The 27,866-nt window shown below is 34.6% G+C and overlaps 1 protein-coding gene across 1 annotated transcript in view; it reads right to left on the bottom strand.

Annotated features, from left to right (window-relative positions):
• Nucleotides 1-642: 642 nt before the first annotated feature.
• The window catches only part of LOC139692126 (dynein beta chain, ciliary-like), a 160,005-nt gene continuing 132,781 nt past the window's right edge, over nucleotides 643-27,866 (bottom strand). The window contains exons 62-81 of the mRNA XM_071590168.1: nucleotides 27,662-27,831; nucleotides 24,526-24,664; nucleotides 22,995-23,159; nucleotides 22,712-22,905; nucleotides 20,664-20,868; nucleotides 19,249-19,554; nucleotides 18,104-18,274; nucleotides 17,856-18,004; nucleotides 16,011-16,178; nucleotides 15,769-15,901; nucleotides 15,135-15,278; nucleotides 11,837-11,974; nucleotides 11,138-11,363; nucleotides 10,748-10,923; nucleotides 9,818-10,060; nucleotides 8,124-8,306; nucleotides 7,334-7,507; nucleotides 3,646-3,794; nucleotides 2,854-2,986; nucleotides 643-804 (exon numbers count right to left, since the gene is read on the bottom strand). Coding sequence (XP_071446269.1) covers nucleotides 643-804; nucleotides 2,854-2,986; nucleotides 3,646-3,794; nucleotides 7,334-7,507; nucleotides 8,124-8,306; nucleotides 9,818-10,060; nucleotides 10,748-10,923; nucleotides 11,138-11,363; nucleotides 11,837-11,974; nucleotides 15,135-15,278; nucleotides 15,769-15,901; nucleotides 16,011-16,178; nucleotides 17,856-18,004; nucleotides 18,104-18,274; nucleotides 19,249-19,554; nucleotides 20,664-20,868; nucleotides 22,712-22,905; nucleotides 22,995-23,159; nucleotides 24,526-24,664; nucleotides 27,662-27,831 — 3,528 coding nt within the window. The remainder of the gene's footprint in view (nucleotides 805-2,853; nucleotides 2,987-3,645; nucleotides 3,795-7,333; nucleotides 7,508-8,123; nucleotides 8,307-9,817; nucleotides 10,061-10,747; nucleotides 10,924-11,137; nucleotides 11,364-11,836; nucleotides 11,975-15,134; nucleotides 15,279-15,768; nucleotides 15,902-16,010; nucleotides 16,179-17,855; nucleotides 18,005-18,103; nucleotides 18,275-19,248; nucleotides 19,555-20,663; nucleotides 20,869-22,711; nucleotides 22,906-22,994; nucleotides 23,160-24,525; nucleotides 24,665-27,661; nucleotides 27,832-27,866) is intronic.

Genomic DNA, 27,866 nt, shown 5'->3' with positions numbered 1-27,866 from the left:
GCACTGGGATAAGAGTGTAAGGCCCCATGGGGAGTACTTTGAAGGTCTCCCTTCCAAGGAAGTATTTTTATGTCTCATTGTCATAGGTAGGCTATTTTTTCAAAATATTGCATGGCTATACTTCCTGGACAGACCTTGTATTTCATAATAATGAGCCAGCATTTTTTCAAAGTAATTTTCCCATGCCTTTCAAGTTGAGCAGGAAATAAAACAATGCCAAACAAAATCACTTCATACTGATGACATTTAACACAAACCCACAAAATAATAGCATGTACAAGAATTGTGTAGATTCATAATGTGCAAATGCTGGAGCTTTCCAAAAATTTTCGCTCACCATTTTTGGTAAACCATTTCAAATTTGATATTTTAGCAGAAATACTAATGAAATTAAATTAAAATTCTAAGAAATGAGGAATTTTTTAATCAGAGAAATATTAATTTCATTGTCCCTGCTGTTTGTTCATTGAGCTATACATCACACTTCTCTCAACTGAGAAGCAACAGGCACATTAAAAGACCATAAGGAAACATCACAGGCCTAATATTATAAAAAAACAGTATAACATAAAAAGGAAATAACATTCAATAACTATAATGTGTTATAAATAAAGGTCAATAATTGAGGATACTTCTTCCAATTTAAATCTGAAGTAAAATAGCTACACCAGCTAGTGTCCACTTGGATGGCTTGGCTTTGGTTTTTAGATTAAATGTCCAGACAAAAGTTGGACCTCTCATTCTTGTTTTGTACACTGGACATTCATATACATTTTTCAAGTCTTGCTTGTCTTGCGTGATAGCCTGAAACAGAATATGCAGGTAGATTTTATTTTGTAACAACAACTATCATTAAGGAATTCAAAAAATCCCTAAAATTTATACTTGGAAGATTAAAAAAAATATATATTTAGATAACTTTGACCCTACTTAATCTCAAGGAAGAAGATCCTAAGGCCAATAAAAATAATTACGAAGAACTCCTATACCGGTATCTTCGTAATTATTTTTATTGGCCTTAGGATCTTCTTCCTTGAGATTATTTCTTTAACAGCCAATAGCTCCACATCCTCCATTTTGACCCTACTTGTTTATGAAGTGGAAAAATAATAAAAGAGTGTTACATTTTATTATTATTGTTATATAATAGAGTTATTAACGGCAGTTAACAATAATCCATGATAATAGATGCATAATGAAGCACAAACAATCAAAAATCATGGATAACCAAAATATGAGGAAAATATGGTCGTTATATAAATGCATTCAATTTGTATGATACAAAATAGTTTTTAAAAACAAGTCACTGGTATTAGGAAACAAATAAAGCCTCTTTTTCCATTCCTTGTGATTAATTTAAGTTTTTTTAGCAATGGAAGGTAAATTTTTTCCCATTTTCAGCCATGTTTATAAGGGTGAAATCATAGTTCCACAAGAATACAGAACTATCATCAAGTGAATAGCATAATGTATGTTGAGAAAGCTAAACCAATCATGAAGGAAAAAAATGACAAACAGTAAAACAGTAAACCCTCGCTAATCTAAACTAATGAGGAACAGGGTGGTCCTGATTAGGTGAAATCTGGACTATGAGGGGATTTGTCTGTAACACTATAGAGTAATAAGGAAACCTAATGGTAGCCTTGGACATTCAGTATACTGCAAAAAAACTCACACCAACTGGTATTTGAATGCACAATCACACTACCATCCCACCCAGAAGTGTTCGCTGGTAAATACACAAGTTCATCGCACCTATACCATCTCAGATGCCGATTTGCTCCTGTTGGAAAAGAGATACCTCATCTCAGTGCTGGGGAAAAACAGATACCCTGAACCATTGGTCCTAAAAAGGACCGCCAAAAAATAAATGGAGTTGACGCAAGATGTGATTCTGCCCAAGAAACAGAGCAAGGAGAAGCCTGAAAAAGAAAAAAACAACGACATATACTACCATCCGATATGTTGCCGGAACGGCCGAAAAGATAAGTAGGCTACTATGAAAGCATAACATAATAACTAGGTTGTCTACGGGAAGAAAAATCAGCGACTTGATATCTAAGCCAAAGGACCGCATCCCCGATCTCATGCATGAAGGTGTATATGAGATAAAGTGCGCATGTGGGAAGTCCTATATCGGCCAGACAGGACGACGGTCCATCAGATGCAGGACCAAAGAGCACCAAAGGGCCACAGATAAAAAACAGTTCCGACTCTTGGCAATTACCGAGCATGCATGGTCGGAACCCAGGCACACGATCAGGTTCGATCAAGCAAGAGTGCTGGCCAAGGAAGGGCATTATTTCCTGAGACTGATAAGAGAAGCAGTTGAAATAATGAAGAATTCAAACAACTTCAACCGTGAGGATGGCTACACCTTGGCTCTCACATGGAGGAGGTTGATTCCCATTGGCCACCAAGAGAGAGACAATCAGAGAGCTCCCAGCCAGCCAGCCATGTATAGCCAGCTATATAAAATCAGTCCTACCACTTTTGGGTGCGACCCTGTATAGCGGCCAAATTGCAACAGGAGTATATCCTAAAACGGGGTTTCCATATTGTTTTTATTATGTTTCAATGTATATTTTATATAAATTCTTGTAACACTGTGATATATGGAAATAAAAACCTTAAAAACTAAAACTGAAACAACGCAAATCACTTCGACCTGAAGATGCCTCCAGGACTGGGAGCAAAACAATTGTCCATCAACTCACCTATGCAAAATTCCCGAAAAAAGAATGAATTTGAGAATTGAGATATCTATGACAGGCCAGAGCTTTCTGCTTTAGAATGTTATAGAAAGGTTATTGTTTTTCTGAACTAAAATAAATAGCCAATTAATCCTCTTACTCTCAGATAAACAACGGGCATCACTGGAAAAAGTTCCTTGAGGCGAGAGTCCATTATTGAGCCTGCCTGTGTGTCCCAGCGAGCACCTTCCATGAACAGCCCTTGAATATAAGCACCTTCTCTGGGTGCCCCACTGGAAGAATAGACAGAAAATAATAATACTGAAGTAGGGAGGCCCGGAATACTATGCAATAATACAACTGTAAATCAAACCATCTCATTTGTTCTTTGAATTTTAAAATTCAATGCTTAATAATATATGAACATTTTGTCAGCTTTTGAAATTACCTGAGAATTCAAAGTTAAATTGTAATTAAAAAATTATTATCTCAAGATATAATTGTTAAAATAAAATAGGCACTAATATACTTGCCATCAATTATCTATGATGCATAGATGCTTCTGACTGTCACATTTCCAGATAGCAGGATGCCAAACTTATGAATATCATGGTAAATACAACAAATACTACTGGGCATGGAGCTTAGCATTTTTGACATTGTTTTGAACATGAATTGAAATTATTTTGAATATGACTTGAACTGGAGAACTTCAAAATTGAAGTGATTGCTAGTACCAATGGCTGTAATAATAGCAAGTAACTATTTGGAGAGATTATTAGGAGCGTTTTCTGATGGACTTTCTTTTTATCAATTAGAAAAGTTAGTGAAGTTGCTCCCCTCAAATGATAATAAAATCAACCAAGATAACTTGAGGAACAATCAAACACTTCCACAGCACAAAAAATAATCAATATCCTCAAATTAAAAACTGGCAAAAAAGAATACTTGCGTAATATCTTCCTTGAATTTTTTTGTTACATCACACTGAAGACACATTTTATCCAATGGTAATTCATTTTTGCGAGCTGTACTTTGCATGATTGCAGTAAGGAATGACTGAGGATTAAAAAATCCAGCCAGCCACACAGAAGATGGTAACTGAAAGGTAGAAAAATTAAGATTTTTCCAATAAAATACAAGTCATCTGATTATAATTATTGTATATAATTTCTGTGGGAAAGTTAAAATTTTATCAGGAATACTATATGATTGTCTTCCCATTTACAATTGATGGGCCTTGTTAACTTACGAACTGCTTTTCATGAAATTTAATATTTTTAGATTTTTCTATGCACAGACACAAAGAAATATTATAATATTATAAAATTTTTTTAAAAAGTAAAATATCATAAATATTGACCTACAAAATCTGGAACTTTTTGTAAAGAGCATTTTTAAAGTCATAATTTGCATGTTGTCTATGTCCAGCATGTCCAGGTGTAGGCAACCTATTTTTGATGCATGCTTGAATATCTAGTGGGGCACATATCTCTTTGATCAACTTTCAAAATTATAAAAACAATTTTTATAAGAACCTAGTGCTCGAAGGACTTAACTCTCTGAGAGCCATAGAACACAAACTAGCCATTGTGCTAGAGGGTGATAAATTCACCATAAAAAATGAAACTTCATGAATTCTCAAGCCAACTTGAAAGTGCACATTAAGACCCAACACCGTTTATGCCATGAATTGTTTATTAACCATGTTTCTGTTTTGAGTTATAAAACCTCCAGTGCTTGAAAATGAATGGATTCTGTGTTTTCAAAACAACAAGCATGGAAATCAATTCACAGAGGAAAAGGAGACCACCACTATATACACTAGCCCCCATGCATTAATCATCACTATAGTAGGGGAGGGGATGAAGAGGCAGCAGGAGGGACAGTGACTATGGGATTGCTACTCTGTACGAGGAAAACCTCTACTAAGATTTTGTTCATTTATAGGTGCGATAGCTTCATTTTATCAGTCTGGACCCAATTATCTGGGAAGAAACTCATTATCCTAGTTCTACAACTACAGCCATATTCACAATTGTGGAGGTAACATTTGTTTTTCAAAAGTAAGACTTTTAGCATTAAAATGGCTCTAGAAAATCTAAAAACCCTTTTCAATGCAGTTATGAGGAGTAAACCCATTTCTATTGGACAAATATTGGTGTCATTTAAAAACCTAAAAACTGGATCTACTGATATGAGACTGTACAGAGTATTCTGTAGAAAATTCCACCATAGATGACTATGAAAATAAAAAAAGGTGATTTCCTGAAATTAAATGCCTACAGACACTCATAAGACTATGAGTAGTAGATAAAATTATGCACTTCCAAAAGAAGGTTGTCACTTTTATATAAATACAATATTATTTTACCTTTAAAAGTTTTCCATATCAAAAATCATGTTTTATATACCTTTACTAAAAATTTGACTTGAAAGGACCATTGGGGGCTATTCTATAACTTGAATCACCTGGCTATAACTCTATATTGGGTGACTGCCCGCTAGTGATACCCCTCTGGCTGGATTCAATTTGCAGTGCATTTCCTCACTTCTAGCATGTCAGCAGTAAGCTACAAGATCCCAAGATTTCACAAGGGGGTTAAAAATAAGTCCCTCCTATTATTTCACCTTATTCACCCAATGCTTTTGAATTCTTTTTGAAGCAGAACTGGAGTGACGAAATTGGGAGGAGGAGAGAAATACTCCTTTATTAGGATTATTTGGAGGGATATTGACTTTTCAAGTTATTTTAGGGTACGAGTAGTACGAGTCTTTCTTTCTTTTTTAGTAATGGATAAAAAATATATGGCCACATATTGTTGTGAGGTCATGTAACTGGTTCTGAGAAAGAAAGAGTCATCTGGATTAATTGCTCAAGCTCAAGTACAGTTTGCAAATGAATTTGCTTACTATGAATTACATATGTTTTCAAAGAACTGTAGGGAATTCTATGATACACTAAATGTATATCTGCCATTATAAGAAAAAAATATTATTCTAACTAAATACAAGGGATTCATTAGAGAGTAATCAATAATTTTTCCCTGAATAATTTGTTGTTCAAAATTTTTATTTAGTAGTAATTATATAATAAGGCTTAAAGTGTACATATATGCAGTATAAATTTCATTGATTTGACTCCAGTTTTGCATCAGTAGCACGGGTTGCCAATTAAAACGTTCAGTTCATCTACAGCAATGATGGACGCAACACACATCAAGCAATATGCTGAACTGAAATTTTGCTTTTGCCTAAACATCAACTGAGGCCTAGTTATGCTACAGGAGGCTAATGAAGAGTCTGTTCTCTCCTTGAGGTGACCTAGAAGGTGATTTAAAATGTTTATAGATAGAAGACAAATAATTCCAAAGGAGATGGAACTGGTGCTGTGGTCAATGCTTTACAGAATGCAATAATAACACTAACATTGCTACCATTGGGATAGAAGATCATCAAATGATGTTAAGAGCACTATAAGAAATATAATGGCCACCATGCAATTAGGTTTGTTGAATGTCTTTTGAAAATCAATGTCAAGTACCTTCCTTATCCTCCCTACAGTTCAAATTAAGTCCTATACAACTTTTTCATGTTCCCCAATACGATAATTTTTGCATTTTTCATCATAAAGAGTAGTGGTGAAGGCTGCAGGGACAATTTTGAGGGGCCGATCAATAAATGGCTTGGAGCTTGCCTAATGATGGCTCATTGAGCTGAATCAAGTGTTGTCATATCTTTTTGTTTGATGGAACAGTTAAACATTTTCAATTTTTTGTAACTACTGACTATCTACATGCATGTACTACATAGTTTTCTAGCATATTGTCTGAAGAATTAGAAAGTTAATCGAAGCAAATGATTTTGTAAACATTTAATAATTATACCAGGAAAAAATAAATACATTGTCTTTCCTGTTTTAAGAGTTCATTCTTAATACTAATAGTAATTTGTACTAAGTCATTAACAACTATGGCCACTTTATAATGTCAATCAACCTCATCATATAATTCATCATTCATATATCCCATACCAAAGATGAACACTGAACCTTCAACTTTAGCAGTCAGAGCATGTTGCATATAATAAATAACTCTATGCATTTTTATGCTATTAACATATAGTAAAATATTACTATAGATCAGATACACAACGAAGACAAAAATGGGGTTTGCGGCAATGTGAATCCTCAGTACACACTTGAAGCTTGAAAATTTTAAATGTAAATTATGGATTCTAATGGTTAATACTTTATCATTTAAAGGTTTGGGCATGATATAGATTAAACTGCATTTTATCTTGGCAATTTAAAGTTGACGCATCATCCACAAATAATAAGCAGTTTGTCAGAAGCCTAACAATTAATGAATCTATAAATTATACATATTTTCAAAGTGTTTTGATATATTTGGATCAGAAATTATATTTTGGAATACACAGGCATATGTATAACACACAACTGCTTGCACAACTACATCTACACCAAGTGATAAACCTCATTTGGATATTAATGTAACTTTTAAACAGATTCAACAACAACTTTTTAAAAATCTGGCTCATGCTTGGTACCAAGAATGTCAGACTTGTGAAATTATACTGCATTATCACTATCAACCAAACAGTAAGTGACACATATGTACCGAAAAGTCAGCAACCCAGGCTTCCAGTTCATGCACACGAAGGAGTAAGTCAGCAAACCAGGCTCCCAAAGAGAGCAGGGAAGGATAAGCACGGTTTGTCCAATCCTGAGGGACTTGATCAAGGAATAGTGCCTCATCTAACTCCTCCATTTTTGATGTGATAGTAAGCTCCCCCTATATCATGATAACAAACAACCAATCATTTGTGTCAACATGATCAAGAATAATTGGATGGGAAAACTATGCTAAAAAATTGAAACAGCAAAAATATTTAATTGTTCCTGGCTCAACCTTGTGGAAATTCATTTTAATAAAATTAAGAATACAAAGTAACTTTCCACTGTCCTTTATTAGCGTACAACCGGTTTCAACGCTCTGACCTGATGATGACGCTTGAGCATTGAAACCGGTTGTACGCTAATAAAGGACAGCGGAAAGTTACTTTGTATTCTTAATTTTAGCAAAAATATTCAATAAAATTGTGGCCTATTAGGTCACTTTTGTCATTGCATTATTCAAATCAATAAAGAAAGGCTAGCAAAGGAATAAGAGTTTTAATGTAATGGTCAAATGGTCTATTTTGGGAAAGGACTATCATAGAGAAACAAAAGAGTGATCACTTAAGATATACTTATAAATTTCATGAAATCTTAAGCTCAATTAACACCAATATTGATCAGAAAAATAACTTCATCATGAATGTAATATTACAAGATTAAAGTTAAAACCAAATAAAAGTAAAAATAAGTAAACTCAAAATTTTCAGTTCATTCAGTTTCGTAAAACTAACCTTCAGGCCAAGACTTAGTTCTTTGAGTGAACGTCCCATTTCTGAGGTAAGAATGTTCATTCTCTCACATTCTTGGAAAGCAACAATTATATATGGAGTTCTTTCCTCAGCACGACCCATTATTTCTGCTATGTTAAACTGGGAAGGTAACTTATCAATAAATTCATCAAGAACTTGCTTTACCTGTTCAAAAATAAAAAATAATAATTACAACTATTATATGTATAAACCATAAACATAGTAATCAACCCAAAGGTCGCTTTGGTAGGTAATGGTGGAGAGTACTCAGTACTAAGCCCAATGGCATGTGAAATTCACACATTAGTGTAAGGGAGCCAGTGCCTTTCCCTGTGCTATTTATGGTTTCCCAAGAAGATCTGGTACCCAAAAAATTACACAGCTTGGGTGGAGTTGATGGTGCCCATTAGAGGCTTGCCCAGGAATCAAACCCGGTACAGATATTCTTGGTGATCATACCCTTTCACAAAAAGCTGACCTCCCTCCTGAAACATAGCTATTCATCCTCCCTTCTTAATTGCAGTATCATCCCTGCCTTTTGCTCATAAATACCATGCCCAAAATCCAACACCAATTCACTATTAACTGTGGCTTAACCTTTTTCCTTTAAAGGCATCAGTGCTAAATTAGTTGGAGACCTTTCCCCATCCTACAGTACAGATCTTTCTCCTAAAACCTTGTATTCAAATGTCTCACTATAACCTACAGGCAACCCACCAGACTTCAAACATTCTATACTAAGTCCTTATCCCAACCTCGACAAAAATTACTCCCCCCCCAAGTTCTTGTGTCTTATCCTCGTATTTGGCCACAATGCAAAACATGCCATCTTTATCTGCTCTCTTTCCATATTCACAAACCATAACAGTCTCACTCCACTTTTAATTTTTAATTATATGGCATATAATACAAACATACTACTGTACGTACTATAATACGTACATTCTAGTATAACCAGTGCTCCTTGTTTTACATAGGTACATTTCTATGCTCTTTCCTATCTGCACTGACAACCACAGAGCATCTTACTAGCAGTTTCCAGACTCAAAAATTCCCTCGCCCACAAATCATTTCCCAATAATTTTTCCATTTTTATCCTCCAAGTCCTCCCTCCCACGGTGTCCAGTACACAGCTAAAAAAATTGAATTATCAAAAATTGGTTGTCAAATTCATTCTATTCACAAGGCTGAATAATGTCTATTAAAAATTGTCTCTGCTTCCCTGAACATGGATCTAATCCTTAATTAGACAACAATCCCTTATTCATGTTCAAATTAAATTTCACTCCTGCCAATTTAATTGTGACCTGCCTTAACCTTCTGCTCTCCATCCTGCATGATTCTCCTGTCCTAATCTTCACTTCTCCCTACAATGTAGATCCATAATATAAGCAGAACAATAGACTTTCAATTAATTAATTCTTCTTCTCCCAACGCAAGAGCTGCCTCCAGGCCCTGAAATGCTCACCATCCATCATTTGAAAGTTTCAGCACAATCTTTTTCTAATCAATTTTTCTGAGAAATATAAATATATTAATTTTTTTGAATAATTGAATACTCTTTATTCTATGAAAAAGAATTGAAAGCAAAATATATGCATTCTCTTTACCATAACTTTTGCTTATCAGTTAAAAAAGTGAAACTACCCCTAAATATCAAAAGCTTTGCATCCTACCTTTTCCTCGCGAGTTACTGTTGCGACTCCTGTCCCACCAGCATCCCTTGGCTGCATTTCAAATACTGTGCGAAATAGTGTGTCTGATGTAGTAGTGAGAAAACCAATTTCAGCATTAGGATGAAGTCCGTATAAGTTGGGAGATTCTTGGGGCAAAAACTCATCAATGTAGGCATGGTATCCAACATAATCAGTATTTGGTGGGCATGGAAATCCAGCAGCATAAGAAACATCACCATCCATCTACAATAACAAGACAAAAACCAGTCATTTTAAAACAAATAAAAAATCAACTGGTGATAGGATGTGAAAATTCACTAAACATCTGAATCCTTAGTAACTTAAGGACTATGGCAGTCCCAATATATTCCATGAGTTCAGTTTCACTCCGCAAACTACACCTTTTATAGACGACTGGTAGGCTACAGTCAGCTAAATTATGCAAATTACAAGTACCTATACTTGAATATTGGAACAGTCACAATATTCTTTATCAAAATAAAATGGCTTGTCACTTAAATATGACTCCTTTGTTAACAACTACGGCATTGGTTTTATGAGTTTATTAATATGAGTAAAAAGTTTGTTAAACAGGTTAATGCCCATTGTTTAGGAGGAGAATCGAAGAGACAAGAACTACAAGGTATAATAAATAGGTAAACAGGATAATGAGAAAAGTAAACTGGATTGGCCATCATGAGGAGAGTCTGCCTACAAAAGATGGTCATAGAAGGGAAGATTAGTGAGAAGAGAAGGATAGAAATCTAACATGCTGACAGATATTAAGAGGGAAGGTAATACTAAGGAATCACATAAGAGATATAAGATTGGCGAAAAAAATTCTATTGAAACTGGCCCAAAGGCTGATTCATTTGTGATGCCATCAATAGATTGAAATTAGAAATAATGTACACTCAAAAAACATCTTACTAGTTCAGGACGCAAGAATTCTTCTAGGTAAGTTCGGCAAAGACGTCTGTCCCAATCATCTGTAATGTGTCCACCATACATAATTTCTCCAAAGAGATAGCGAAGATCTTCCCATGGAACTTTTGAACAGGATTCCAAATAATTGAAGAGAACATTGACACAAATGGTCAAGTCACCTGGAAAATTTTTTTAAATTCAAAAAATGTATCTTTTGTATTGAATTTAGCAAAAAGGTTAGACAAGTATAGAATCATATTGTAATTATAATATTCCAAAGAATATGTCTATGAATTACACATTAATGAATTAAAACTGTTTATCTACAATTAAATTTGCACCATCCAGAGACAATTTACAATTTAAAAAGTTAAAAAATTGGCCATAATTTACCAATATTAAAAGGGTAAGATCGATTCCATCCTTGAGAGCCAAATTTTCTCCGCTCTGCAACTACTGCATGGAAGTAGCAAAGGGAAAATAGAATAGCTTTGAATTCAGCCTCCTTTGAGCACATTTCTAAAGTTTCTTGATCAAAACTATTTAATGATTTATGCAAGTTGGCCAACATTCCTGTTGGAGGTTCATTTGTAATCTTAATTGACATTTCTAGGATTCCCTGAAATATAGCAGTCAAAATATGTTAGATTCCATGATAAACAAAATACAATGTAGACATGTATGAAATAAGATAACCAGAGGGTATTTGATATTATTTGCCATACATATTGGCATGTAAATACTTAAAATATGACCTGAGGGCTATACATCCCATTATCGTTACCTGTCTAATGGTGATAATTCAATTATTTTAATTATAAAGGAAACTACAAATAGGTCCTTAGTTAATTTTTAGTTTTTCAATGAAGGCTTGTTTAGATTGAGAAGCGTACATCTCTCACGTAGAACAATTAAAAAATCAGAAATCATGGAAAAAGAGAATAATTAACAATAAAATGAATTTACCAATAAAATAGAAATAACACAAATTTATTGGTTTCTATTGGCATACTGACCATGTATCACTATTACATTCTAGAATTTAGGATGAATAATTATAAGCATACACTAGAAGTCCTTCTCTTAACTGACCTGAGGAATGATGTGTGAATCTGGTGATGGTGCAGGCTCAGCACTCATATATACCCTGTAACTAGGGTGAGACGATTCACTATATTGTTCAAGTTTTTTTTCCAATGAAGGAAGCCAGCTTTTAACCAAGTGAATATTCTGAAATTTATGAAATAGTGAAGAGGAGGAAGTAAAACTTCATAAAACTAAATTAATTTCAACACAGCAAATTAATACAGCACAATATTACATGTAATATATTATGTACAGGGTTTAGTAAATTCTGGGATGGAGAGCCAGATAATAGAGCAAAAGTTCAAAGTTTGATTCTCAGACCACCCACAATTTTTTTCTGCTTTGGTAAATATTGTATTTGCTTATTTTTCTGGAACAAGCCATTGAGGAAAGTGGCTCCTGAAACAAACTACCCTCCACCAATGGTGAGAGGCAGCAGTTTCACGATAAGGCATTGATAGTGCAGATTGAGAAGATTGGTCCGGTATCAACTGCCCTAGCTTTGGGGGAGAGTGAAAGCCACAGAATCAGCTAGTACTGCAATGTGAAAGGCAACAGGAAACCACCTAATTGGTCTTCATAGAAGATGCAGCCTTAAATTCAAATATGACATGATGTCATTCCTCCTGTTAAAATATTCCAGAGGTAAGTCTCCCAATCATATCTACACGAGGGAACTATTGGGAGGAAAGGTCAGCCCATGTGGAAAAACAGAGGTTATGTCAATAGGAGTATGTGGGGAAGATGGAATATGCTAAAGTTGAGATAAACAGACAGGGGATTGACATCCTGGAAGATTAAGTGGGCTGGGGCCAACAACTAATGGAGCGACAGATGTGGGGTGATATATTCAGGAGATGACCTGAATATTGCAGGAGTTGGAATCATACTCAAGAAGAAATGGGAAAGAAGAATCAAATGGTACAGGCAATACAAAGAGAGGATTCTGATGTTGAAGCTAGGGAGGCCTACAGATATAGTGCTAGACCATTGGTTATGTGTGTGCATGATAGCAGATTGTATCGGCATCAATAAGATGACAATGCACACCATTATCACTGAAAATTTGGCAATGCGAAATATCTGCCCTAAACTTGTCCCAAAGGTCTTGACAGACGACCAAGAGCAGAGTCAAGTGTCTGCTTGCAAAGACCTTCTGCAACGGCATCGCAATGATTCCCCAACCCCCTTACAGTCCCAACTTGGCACCAGCAGACTATTTCCTATTCCTAAAAGTGATATCTTCTCTCAAAGGACACCACCATGGGACCCTAAGTGCCGTCAGAGAAGCTTGCATGGGCACCCATTAGGACCTTCTGGAATCTGTCGACCAGAGAGCCTTCAAGTCGTAGAAAAGCCACCGGTAAAAGTGTGTCAATGCTCAAGGGATGTACTTTGAAGAAGTTTAAGGCATTGTAGCAGTATCTTAAATAAATCAATTTTTCCAAAACTTTTCCTGATGATTTTTATACAAACCATGCACATATACATATACCAAAGTCTAGCCATTCAGAAGATGAAATAGAAGAAGTGTACAAACAACTGGACGAGGTTATCGGAGGTCCAAGAGGAAAGCAGTATGGTACAGTTGGTATTGGGAAAAAGAAATGCTACGGGAGAAAGACTGATTCTGTAATGAGAAAAACAGGTCAGTGGAAATACCTTCACTGAGTAACATTGAAAAAATTGAGGGCTGCAGTAAACCAATCATAGGATCAAAATACTGATGATGATATTGTATACGACAATATTGCATATAATTAGATAGTATTGTTATGCAGACAGAAATCATTGGTGGGTAGAATCTCTTAACCCCTGATTTTTCTCATCAGTGGTAATTAAATAGGTACCCTTAAGGCCAATAAAAAATATATCAAGCATAAAATTTGTAAAACTTAAAATTGAAATTTTAATTTGAAATTAAGTTAAAATTGGTATACCTAGAAGGAAAGATTACAATTATTAATTTTTAAGGTAATGCAAGTGAGATGATAATAATAAGTGATTATATATATATATTGCATCAAATAATTATCATCATTAAATTTACTACCATATTGTGCTCTTTCTGGTTTTTAGTCTCCAGTATTCATATGGCTAATGTCTTATGCCATTGTAAGTCATACAAAATTTAAGTGTAAAATTGAAATGAGAAAGGGATGTCTTTAGTGTGTTGGCATTAATTGATCTCACACGCTAAAGACAAAGTTCCCAAAGATGAGAGGAGTGGAGTGTATGGATTAAAGTGCTCAGAGTATTCCAGTTAATATATTGGGCAAATAGGATGGAAATTTAAAGAAAGATAGGAGCACAAAACAAGTGCATTGAATAGGAACATAACATCCCTCTTTGAAAAACACCTTATCGAATGTGACCACAAAAGTGACTTTGAGACTGAAATTCTCCATTTCAAAAATTAAGGCCATAGACTGGATGCATTGGAGCAATTAGAAATTTTAAAATGTGTCCATTGTACGGATGAACTTGCAAACAAATTTTGTATCCCTCCCACTCCCCACTTATAGATCTCTAAAACCATAAACACAGTAATCAACCTGAAGGTCGCTTTGGTAAGTGATGGTGGAGTTCACCCAGTACTAGGCCTGACAGCATGTGGAATTCACACATTAGGGTAGGGAGGCCAGTTCCTTTCCCTGTGCCGGTTATGGTTTCCCAGTAAGATCTGGTACCCGAAAAATCACTTAGCTTGGGTGAAGCTGCAGTTACCCAGAGACTTGCTCAGGAATCAAACCCGGGACCCTCCGGTTAGTAGTTCAATACTCTACCCCCTGGACTAACGTGACCTACTTATAGATCTCTATCTCCCTAATATCACTCTTTCATGTCCAGTGCTCCCTACAAGGGGTATACCCCTCCTAAACAAACCCCCATTAACACCCAACAATTGACACCAAAAGCTGTACTTCCCTTTCCCTCCCATTAAAATTTCAACCTTTTTTACCCCTCCATCCTCCATTCCCCTCTCACTCTGACCAACCCCCCCTACCCTGAAGATATATATGTACAAAGTTGGCTTCTGTGAGGACCACCTGATGATGATGTCCAACCTCAAAGCCTAGATCATGTTCTAAGTGTGTGTGGAATTACTAAATTACTTATTTCATTTCAATATGTTGTGCTACTTCCATAAAGTTATGCAGGAGACAAATTTTATTAAGTTCAAAATGTTAAATTAGTCACCATTTATCTCGATAAGGAAATAAGTTATTAATAGGAACTCTTATTGTTTCCTCAGGGCATAATTGGTTTAACAAATTAAGTGTAAGTCTTCAGATTTTTTTACCTGAATTATAACCCAGTGCCCCTCTACAGCTGAGATGTCCATTGCTTCTTCTGCCACTATTTCCTGGCCTTGCCCAAGGGAAACATTATGAAAGTTATGGTTATCAAAAGTGAAACCCATTTTCTTTCCAAGAGCTTCCACATCCTAAAATTGAGAATAAGAAATGCAATGTATTACCTGAGAGATATCAAAAATGATCATAACAAAACAAACAAAAATGCAAACCCATATAGGATACAGTCAAATCTTTAAAATAAAGAGGGGTATAAAATAAATGGGTTCATTCAGGACAGACAAAAATATACATTTGTATTGGCTTCCTCACTGAAGATAGGGATTAAACCAAAGCATTAAACACAAATCAATAACAATGATTGGCAAACAAATTTAAATGATACTATATGTCCAAAAATTAACATTAGAGCATTCATCATAAAATTTTCATCCATCTGAGAAGTGCTGTTCTTCCCCAACAACTAAATATTTGATGCAGTGGAAGGGCTGTTAAACCCCAATAACCCATGGAATTGTGCTTACACCAACAACAGTAAAAGCACTGACAGAGTCGCTCATGCTAGATACAGGAATATATATATTGAAGGATAGAAGTAAGACATAATGCAATCTCATTCACCTTGAGAGGATCAACACCTGGAGAAAGGATGAAAAATACAGGGGTGGCTGGGCCTGTTTCTTCATATGATTTTGCAAATGGAATACTCTGGCTTTCAACATATTTGGTTCCAAGCTTCTCTTCAATGAAAACACTGCAGAGAAAAAAGTGAATGAACAATTTATTGAAAAATATTTTATCGAAGGCAAGAGATTTAATTGTATTTGTAAGAATTAATACAGGCCTGTAGCCTTTACTCTTACCCTGTTGCATATGTCATACGATCAGGACGAAGGGCTCTCATCATGCACATTCGCTGTAAAGCAGATTTATTTTTCCATTCTTGAGGAAATTTCTCTCGCTCTGGGCTTTCACTTTCAACAAATTTTTTCCAACGCTTGGCAGAACTTTCAATATCTTTGTCAAGATTTCTACAGTGAGACGGGAATGTAACAGATCCACATTGAAGAATAAACATTAATATATTAGAAAATATTTATATTGCATTTAAATGAGCTATCTATCACATACTTGAATTATGACCTTTTGAAATTAAGGTAAAACATTGTCATGCCTCTTTGTGATGCTATTGCAGCCAAATATTTCTGACTCTCAGTCAATGATTTAAATTTAAAATATTGTTTCCTCCCACATTCCAAAATGCATTAACTATATTTATTGGAAATGAAAAAAATAGAAACTTTGTGGTTTCACAGAAAAAATTTAAAATACAATGGTTAAATAAAATCAAAATGGCCTCTTACTTCTCTCTGAAATACAGTGGTATCTTGATAAAATGAGTGCTCATGGTTCTTACAGTAGCAAGTCATCATTATCATCAATGTTGATGTAATTGATCACCTATTAGCTGATTCTATTCTTTGAACTTATATACACCATATATGGGAAAGGAATAAGGTCCGAATATTTCCTTTGGTCATATTTTAATCCCAATCCCAAAAATGTGTGAAGGAGCTCTATCTGAGTACTATAGGGTGATATGCTTAATTGCTCATACAGCAGAGGTAGCCATAAAAATCATCAATAGAAGGTAACAAAATAGTGCAAAAAATGCCCTGGGTGAAGACAAATTTGGCCCCAGAAATAGGATAGAAACTTTCAATGCCATTGCAGTGATAAGAACATTAGAAAGGAATGTGAAATATGATCAAGATGTGTATGTTTGTTATGTGAATTTTGAGAAGGCGTTTGACGTAGAGCTGTAAAATTAATGGAAATATGGTGGAATACAAGAGAGAACTGGAGTGACAAGCGGCTGATCCAGAAATAATAAATTTAGAAAATCGCAAAGCTAAATTCTGGGTTTCCATGTTTAATGAAACAATATATTTCTGGAAATACATAGGAAGTATCAAGAAACCAATACAATAATGGCGGCACAGTGGAAGAACAGTTCTGTCTGAGCCACAAAATAACTAGGGTTTGTAAAAATATATTTTAAAATGGCTGAAAATCATTCTAAACAGTATTTTGAAAACAAATTGCTCTGCTGAGATAAACTGCAGCACTAATGACATGATAAAATGACAGATTTTGACTTTAAATAAATTCTTTGATGCTGATGAATGTTTTTAAATCTTAAGGTCTTCTTACTTATACATTTCTGAGAATTATAGCAATGTCATGATATTCTTTAAGCCAGTTTCTTTAGTCTTTCCAGAATGAACACAGCTCTGTATGGGTCATTAAAATCAACTCATGTGACAAGTCATGGAAGGGTGATGGCCTTCAGTCATTGGCATTTCAATCTCCAAATATATGTTGCTCACAGGGTGGGTCTACTTTTTTTAAAAAGCAAATTTTTAGTTGGAACATTAAAAATAGTACCAATAATAAAATGAAGGAAAACCCCAGGTAAACTATGAGGGCAGTCCATAAAGTACCTAACTTATGTTTGCATGTAGCCAGCAAAGTAGCGGGCGACTTTGATAGATAGGACTTAGGATGGAAAATTTGGAAAAACAAATCAAGATGAGTTTTTGGGTGATTATACATAAAAATTATCCATGCTAAATCAAAATACCCCACTGAAATAATAAACAAATTTCACAGTCTCTATGTACGAATCAAAACCAAATACATCATACTTGAATTCATCCATTATGGATAGTGTCTTGACACCACCCCAGCTTGTATTGGTAAGAAAATCAACAGGGCTGGTAACATTCTGTGTTGTAGGATATCGCAGTAAGAAATCCAACTCAGCCATATCTATCTCACGACTATTTATCAATATCTATTTTGTAAAAAAATATAAATTAGTCAAAAATGTACAGCTATTTCAATGTATGGCAAAAAAGAAGTTGTTTGTAGATCATGGTAACCACATTCTTACCTGTATTGCCATTTGAGCAGTAAAAATAAGCTTGTCACATTCAAATAAGCCACGGGTTGTATAGATGTATACAGAATGGGTAATGCAATCAATTAAAGTTTTTACTCTCTTGTCAACATCTGGTGATGATGGTGCCCTTTCAATGGCTTTGTGAAATACAACACTAAATGCCTATCCAAAAATAAAAAAAATAACTGATATAACTTCAGAGATGAACACATTGTTCCATCAAAACCTTAGGAAAATAATTCCAAAATCTTAATTAATATTTCTTCAACCAATTGGAGGAAGAACATTATCTTACAATTTGAATTATACAAGATAGAATTTCATAATTATAACACAGTAGACACTTCTTGCTTTTTGACCCTTTTTTGCAATCAGCTTTAAATGCCACAATATTTAAATTTAAGAAAGATTAAAATAATGTAGTTTCAGTGCATCTATGAAACATATAAACTTTCTTTTACTCTGAGAAGTAAATTTAATTCTTTTTTCTCCAGTTTAAGTATACATTTATATGAACATAAAATTTAGCTAGGTCAGTAATTCTATAATAATTGAGCCAATAGATATATGGAGAACATAGACTTTGAGTTAGAGTATATTTGGTTATATCTGTCATAATTCATTGTAAATTATAGTTGTAATTACATATTAAATGAAAAGAAAAATGATCCTTGACAACAGTAAACATTTGCTATTGATTAAGGGAATAGATAGTGGACTTTGCAGTCCAGTTCCTTGGAGTGAGTTACTTTATTGTAAAAATATTAAAACTTTTACTAGTTTTTGCATTAAGATCTTTTCTAACCACCTAATTTCCAAATGGAATGCATGCAATATTTTTAAATCCTTATCCCATGAAGTATTACAGAATCCTAGTATGGAATCCTTAATAAAATACTCCACTGGGATTAAAATCTGGGCCCTTAGGGTGGGAGGCCGGTACATTAGCTTATGGACCATCACAATCCCCCGGAAACCAAATGAAGAAATATACAACATTTCTGGGCAAGCATTGAGAAATACGATTCAATAAGACCCAAACAAAATACATGCCCAAGAACAAAATATGACTGACTACATGTGAGTCTGGTAAATACTGATGATATAGCTATACTTTCCCACTATTGAACACTTACCTTGAGGGAAAACTGGTAAATGAGGTTAATTTTATATAGGTCATTAAGAACAAAATAAAGAAGAGAGGCTCGTGCAGCAGCAGGGCGATAAAGTTCACGATTATGATCAATTGCCGCTCCTGTAGTAAGAGCTTGTTGGACCTGCACCTCAACTTCACTGGCAGTTTTCTTAGTAATTTCTAGATTCAGAACAAGTGCTTCATCGGACAAGATATCCTCTCCAGCTGATGAGAGCCTTTGCAGCAAATCATCTTCAAGCATTTTAATCTGGATCTTGAAATCATTTTGTTTCTTAGTCAATTCAGTCTAGAAAAAAAATTCACATGGCAATTATGATATATAAAGCCAAAAAGTCTATAAAAAGGCATACCACAAACAGAACAGTGTGTATAACTTCTCATACTGCAATATTGAAAGTTGAAATTAATATGAAAAGTTGGCAAGGGTCAATAGGAAGAGAAGCAAAAGAATTATTTAGGAAAAAAATTAAATGTGGAAAAGGGAAACATGAAAGATGAAAAAAATGGTTTAAGTCCAATGGTAACCCAAAGACGTGAAATGAAGAGAATGTTAGGTATGAAAATATATGTAGGTATAGCGGTCTATTTAAACTTCTATCTACCTATTTCAAATGTTTTAAGGATAGCCATTATTAGATGCATCTTTTATTAAGTTCATTAAAGGCAAATTCTGTGTTTTCATTTTACATGATTAGTCAAAGGTAATGGTTATGCACAAAGAGGTGATATACACATTTCATGATTATCTTCATATCACTTCGCGAATATGATAGTAAGATCATACACAGTCAGGGATGCTTAAATAAGAGGTGCGTTGCAAGGGCTTGGAAATGTTTGAGCATCAAACAGCTTTTCCCATATATGCATTCATTAGTATATATCTGCATGTTTTCTAATACAATATGAAATGAGTGATAATCTTAGCAGCTATTATTTGCATGCATGTGGTACAATAAAATATGTACACTATTTAATTATTTACAAATTTATTTAAATAAAACAAAATGCATTCGATATTCTTTTTTGCTTGACATGATTCTGAAATTTTACTATGGCACTTAATGTTTAAAAAAGTTTCACCGATATTGCCAAATCTCTCTTGGAAGATGCTTGAAGGTTCCTTGAACAAATTCTCAAACTAAAGACATTTTAATCTCTCAGTGGCATCTTTTGGCAAGCATTATAATAAGTTAACTAAGGGAAATGTAACCTCTAGCAAGAAAATATTGGCCTTCGACATAACATCAACAAGACTACTAACTGACAATGTAACATGTTGACAACATTGGGTGATTTGCACACCCTTTGTATGGGGTAGGTTAGAATTAGTATTTTACGAATCCTTTTTAGGCCACTATGCTACAGACAAAGAGAATCATTAAAAATGTTACTCACTTTAAGTTTTTCTAAATCAGGTCTTTCAGCCTTCACCACTTCAGCTAAAAGCTGATCTTCCAGGCCATCTCTTGTCACAGTAAAGTTGATTAAAGTTGTCTGTGCTTGGATTTCCGGTTTATAATGAGGATTTGCCAATTTGGTATGCAAAATCAATCGAAAAGCTGGATTGTAATCCACTTCCTTATCTCCAATACGTATAGCCCTGAAAAAGGAATTCATTCTTAGTATTTCACAGCATTTATGACTCTAATATTATTTTTCATGGGTTATAACAAAATGCTAGCATATTTTATATAAAGCATAGGCATAGGCTCCTTTTAGGAGCCTATGTTGAGAAAGTTCATCCAACACAGAATCAGTTAGTTCATCCCCTCAAAATAAAGTGATTGTTCCAACTCAGTAAAATAGGAATTTGTTTCCACAACCACCTTCTCACTTGGATAAAAACTCGTCCACACCAACCATTTCTTCATATCGGAGAACATGTAGAAATTTGAGGAAGCCAAATCTGAAGAATAGAGGGGATTGGGAACAAGCTGGAACAATAACTCCAGCAATTTTGTGGCCACAGTTGCACAGGAATGAGCTGGTGGTGTAGGGTTTCTCAGAAATGTCATTTTCACAACAGTGGCGTTAAACGACCTTTCTGTTGGTCAACTGTGGAAATTTTTCATGCAACTCAGTCTAATAATGATGCATAGTATCCACATGCAACAGTTAGACTATTTTCCAAACAGTGAATGAAAATCATTCTTCGTGTACCCTAAAGAACAGTGGCCATAGCCTTTCCAGCTGAAGGAATGGTCTTCGGCTTCTTTGGCACAGACTACCTGCTGGCAGTCAATTCTTAGAGTGTTCCTTAGAATCAGGTGGCATCTAACTGTTTAATTCACAGCCATTAAATTATGCCTACAGTCTGATGGACTTCATCGAAACAGTTGCAGAACAGCCCTGAAATATTTTACACAATTTTGTGTTGGGCCAACTGTGACCATTTACATCACCCATATAAAGGATAGCTTTCTCATGTCAAAATGTTGCTGCAAAACATTATCTACTCATTCACTCAAGATACCTCCACCATTAGCAAATCATCAATCGCCATAACATGGATTTCCTCAGTAGTTTCTGGAGTAGTAACCTCAACAGGGCATCCAGAATGTCCATCATGGCTGGTGTTCATATGACCGTTTTAAAAATTTTGGAACCCTAATAAACTATTCTAATCAATGGTGCCCACCATATAATGTAATCACCATAATATTTATCCAGTTTATCTCTAGTCTCCTGAGGCAATTTGCCATTCATAAATTATGTTAGATGAACCCAACATTTTCTCTCACCCATTTTTTGGAAATCACATGACACATTATAATTCAAACAAACACTGAACACAGATTAATCCAATGACTAAAGATCCATTTCCAAAAGTTGAGGCATTGCTATGATAGCTGCAGGAAGGTGAAGATTCAACATGTTACAACCACATCCCAAGTATTCCAACATGTGCCTTAAGTAGAGAAATGAAGGAAGCTTTTCACAACAAATACCCGCATGCATGTAGGTATCACAGAAAACATTCTATATTAAGAACTGACCACAACTTTCTACATATTTGTGGGGAAAGAAGGGTATCCCTCAGATGCCAGCCAGGAAGTTCAGCCTGTGTTCTTCCAAAACCTAAATCACTTAGTAATTTTCGTTGAAATATATATAGTATAATCAAGTAATTTTTGTTGAAAGAGATTTCCATGGTAGCTCATTTAGTATGTTGACTTTGGGCACTAACCTTTAATTTTATCAATAATTGTGAATACTTTAATTGAAACAATTTGCCTGATATTGTATTGTAGAATGTTTAACCCATTTATTTCCATTTTCTTAGTAATTCATTATCAATTAACTCAAAAATGTATCAAAAAAACCTTAAATAACTAGGTGAAGTTACATCATTTTATTAATGAAAACCTAAAAAGGATAAAAATAGATGCTAACATACAAAAAAAATACTTTGATTATTTCAAAAAAATGTATTGAACACTAACCTTCCTTTTTTAATGAGCTCACGACCCAGAAGAGGATTCAATACTGGCTCAATAGACTCTCCAATATTTTCAATCAACACAGCTGTTCCATCTGATAAGGAATTTTCAATAATATCTAAGTAGCCCTTTTGTCCCAAACGAACAACCTTTAAATCACTTCCATACTTTGTCTTGATCCACTTAATTCCTTGAAGCTGATGATAAATCATTTTTCATTATACAATACTTTTATCATCAGAGAATATCATTAGAAAATTGAAGAAAAATTTCTAAGAGAACTCACCTGAGGATCAATCATTAAGGGCCACCTTTCTGATTTAGTTAAAATACTTGCATTCTCTGATGACATTCTGTCACTTGGCAGTCCTTCATTGTTCCACTGGGCCACCTGAGCATCATCAGTCAGCAACGATAGTGGGTCTAAACCTTCAGTAACAGGTATAGGTGGCTGTAAAACCAATGCTAATTATGTATTTAAGAATAAGTAGGTTCAAAATATGGTTGACAAGAGTAATCCAAAAATTATTTTGAAGAATGGAATATTTATTATTATTTATTTATTTATGTAATGTCTTTTTTGGGGCCAGATTGACACTTTATATTCCTTTCTTCCACCTCAATCCTGTACATGACATTGAAGAAAATTACAAACACCCAAGCCCTAGGTGCAGGAAAACCCATCCAGATGGGTATTGAACCCATGACCTTGGTAGGTGAGAATGTTACCCACTGCCACTGGGCTAGTAATGTATACATTCACGATACATAGACATGAGTAAACAAATACAGAAATATTGGATATCGTGTAATTTTAGCTTGTTTGAATGCTAATGCTTTATGTAGCTGGTATACAAGGTGCTTTGGAAAGTTCCTGGAATGACAATGAAGAAGTGGCTGACTTATTTGACATGGAGTATTATTGAGATGGAGGTCACACTTTCTTGAATTGACCATATATCTACAAAGTGTCATTGTTGGGTGAATGAGCCATGTTTTTACCTGGATGTTTCTTTGCAAATAGATTCCAAGCCTTTTATGATGACAACAAATGAAAAAACAGAGCAAATGTTTTCATCAAGTTTTGGATGAAGCTTGGTAAATTTGAAGCTAAAACTATCGCAATGCTTCATTCAGATGTTAATAATCAACAACAAAACAGCAATGAATGCTGAAATCCTTTGATCACTCATTCATAGCTATTTAAAAAAATACTGATGTAATAAGTTAATAATTCAAAATGTTATGCTATGCTTAGGAGGATACATGGCAGACATAGGTAGCTATGCCTGTGATGAGTATTTCGTAAAATTTTGAAAATGAATACCTAAGTGTTAAGTGTGGGCTAGGATAGGCAAACAGGGGGTTCGTAGCCAATGGCAAGAGGCAGGAGCAGAATAAAATGCTAGAATCTGGACATCTAATAGTTGACTGGCACATGGCTCTGAACCCTCTTCTACTCTGCTCAAGGGAACCTAAGATTTAGATGGATGATGGGCAAAAATATGGTCCTTCTGAATTGATGTCAAATGATTTAAGGCTCTTAGCTAGTAGAGTCACTCTTCAATATTTATCAGGAAAAATCCAAACATAAATGGTAATAAATAAAGAGCTTTTACATAAATAAATTGAAGAATGACTTTTGGAAGCTAAAAATATTTTACACATATTTTCACTTTATAGTTTTCCAGGCCTTCAAGAGAGGCCATTATGCATAGTTTTGGAAAAATTGGCATAGGAAAATATTTCATTTTTCATTCAACTAGATTTATTATGCTTATATTAGAAACAAAGAGAATACTGTAAATTAAACTTACTTGTAACTTTTTTAGGTATGGTGTCCAGTACCTTTCCAACAGTTCATTTCTATAACGTTTAGTGAAGCACCCTACATAAGATATAAATGATGTAACCAGGAGAATGTCACCAGCCAGGGTACTACCTCGCATTTTAAGGCTGGGAAAATGAAAAACTGACTTTAATATGAAGAGTAACAAACTGCATATGAGTTAGCTAATACCAGAAGAACACATTAACAAATTACAAATTTCTACCAAATAAACAGACTTGTTATAAGAAAATTAATCCAGATAGAAGTCACTGATAGAGTTGGCTGTGCTCTGAAGAAGAGTAATACTTCAAGTCACTTCTTCACCATGAGGGAAATTAAAGGTCATTTACCAGCAGTGAAAGGTAGCCTTCCACCACTTCAAAGGAATGGATTAAATGAAGATACCTGCAGTTGTGACGGATGATACATTGGGAAAAGTAAGAGGGTCATCTCCCAGAGAATGAAAGAGCCTTCATTTTAGCATTCATGAAATATTAAAATTTTTGTCCCATAAGGTTTTTAATGAACATTTTTTAAATAAAATTTTACCTATGCCAACAAAATATATTCAAAGCAACCATTTAGAACCACAGCTGTCAACTGATTACCAGATATAATAGGTAAAACTGCTACAATCTATAATGCTTACATATAAAAGTATTGACTTTTTCATAAAGCAAGCTATGCTCTAAATGAATAAAAGTAAAAAAATCACTAAATAGTAAAAAAAGTAACCAAGTTATGGGAATATAAAAATCAAAAGTAATCAACTGACCTCTACTGGGTATCCCAATGTTAAGTGAGTGTTATATACAGGAACCCTTAGGATAATTACCCTCTGTTAAACACTAAGCCCTCAGAATCCCCTCTTGTTGATAATCTAAAATGCAACTTAGGAGGAACCAAAACCTTCAATCCAAAGAGACGAATGCACCCTAGTATGTCTACTTCAAAATGTTGGCAACCTTTTCTTTGAATGCTAAACTTTATGATTTCCAACCCCAGTTATTATTAATTCATGTTTAGTACTTACAACTCAACAGTTACATTTTTTGTCGCTAGATTCAAAGGACTTAAGAGAATGACATGAAATTATCTTCCAAAAGAACTTAGTCTCCATGAGAATGGCATTTTCAAAGTAATATTTTCCCCTGCACTAAAATGCATGCTCCCCTATATATCCTACACAGTGGAACCTTGGGCAATGATGATGAAACATTCCCAATTCTTTTTTACTAGAAAGCTATCTAGAGACATTTGCTTAAGCTGACACTGGAAAATTTTGTGAAAATGTGACTCAGTATCAAAATTAAATAAATTTCTAGAGTGCATAGCCAGTGCCATATTAGGGTGATGCTTGGTATGCATGGCATGATGTAACTGTTTCCCATGATTTCCCATGACCTCAACATCTTCTTTAGCTTTCCCTTCTGGATTTAACACTTTTTGATGGCTCATGGAGTTTATGAATGATAAACAAAAACAGGTTTAATTTCCAAATCACCACTTGCATAGGTAAAAAATAGCAGCGTGAGATGTCCAGGTAATGTATCCTCCTCTGCTGCTAGAGAGGTTTACTTTGGCATCTTCCTCCAGAAGAGACCCATCCCATCACAATTAAAATACCTGTTGTACTTGGCAATGCTCAGAATCTATTACTTCCTTGAAGTCACTGATGAAGTTCTCTACTGCCTTTGAGTTGGAGCTTGCTGCTTCACAATCTCATGGATGCTATTTCTTCTCTTAAACTACTCCAACCATGCATGACTTCCCTTGAATAATTCTTCTTCAGCCATTAATGAAGCAGGCATCTTCTCAATAAGGTTGGCAAAAATCCATTCCACATTCTCACAAATGATATTCTCCTTAATAGAGTTGCTTGCAATTCCTTTTTATTAATTCATACGAGAAACAACCTTTCAACATCATTGAGAATACATACCCACTGAGTAGATATTCTTGTCACTCCCTCTACTTTATTTAGTCCTTGTTCTTGAGAGTATGCAAATCATTCATGTACATTGATTGTATGTGCATGGTAGATGGGTCACGCTCACATCTCGTTCTCACTTTTCAATGATTTTAATTTTCATTTCTACTGTTAGGTTTATTGGCATATTTCTTTACGTGGCATTTTCTTGGCATATTTTATGTGGCTTTTTCATTGAGGGCATTTTTAAAACTATCCGCAAAATATTATTAAACCTTGCATCAAAAAAATTACAAATACCATTTCTGAACATAAGTTTGGAAAAATGTGTGATCACTAGTGACACAAAGATGCTAGAGGAACGAGTGCTAACCACAAACTGAAGCAGCAGGTGCACAATCAGTCCAGGAATTCCCTCTCCTCATCACTCATTACGAGAATATTCACTCCTTAAGTGAGTCATTTTTGGTCAAAATATTTTTGCTCGTTATGTGAATTACTTGTTTAGAGAAGATTTGCTTGTTAAGTTAGGTTCCACTATATATCCCACCTATATCTGTATATACACCAATATTTCCCACAGATATAGCTCACTTATAAAAGTAACCTTTGAGTTGAATACTGTGGGTTTTTTTTATTAACCCGTCTTAATTAATCATTTTCATGCAAGAGACACATGACATATTTTAAATGCATTGCATATTATTTTCATCAGTGAGAGGTTCCTCAGTTAGCATTTACAATAACTATCTTCCAGTGGTTTTAAAAAAGTTCGTATGAATGGAAACATTACATTTTCAATTATATGGATGTACTGTTTTCCATCTATTTTCCCTAAAACCATTAAAACATTAGATGTAGGTCACAAATGTGGATAATATTGTTAACAACAGTGTGTTCTGGGCCACAGATGGCTTTTACCAGGATAATAAATCATATTAAACAAAAATATATTACAGAAAAACTGTGTCAAATTTTAACATGCATAGGAACAAAGGACTTGACCTCATAACAATTAAATTTTTGAGCAACAGTATTGCCAATTTATGGTATTGAGGGTTTTGAAAATGGAATGAAGAAGCCATCATGCATTCTACTAAAAGATAAGTTAAGAAGCCCAATCATATCATATTATCCTTTGATTAATAAAAAACCTACATTGATAACAGATTCAAAGACTATGGTTATTTACCTCTGCACAGAGTGACCCCATCTTACATTTTCTGAAGCAAGACCATTGACCAGCCTGTTTGCAAGATCAATAGTTTTGTTAGTAGCATCAGCTTCATCCTGACACTTCTTTTTCTCAGCCAATGCTTTTTCAAAATCTTCATTCAATGCATTCAATTGCTCCACTAAAACCTGAAATGATATAAACATAACAAATTGATGTGAAA

This window comes from Hetaerina americana, unplaced genomic scaffold (genome assembly GCF_022747635.1).
Source record: "Hetaerina americana unplaced genomic scaffold, ioHetAmer1.1.p SCAF_4, whole genome shotgun sequence".
In the NCBI taxonomy this organism is placed as follows: domain Eukaryota; kingdom Metazoa; phylum Arthropoda; class Insecta; order Odonata; family Calopterygidae; genus Hetaerina; species Hetaerina americana.
Note: the sequence above shows the minus strand (reverse complement) of the source record. Positions and strands in the feature narration are given on the sequence as shown.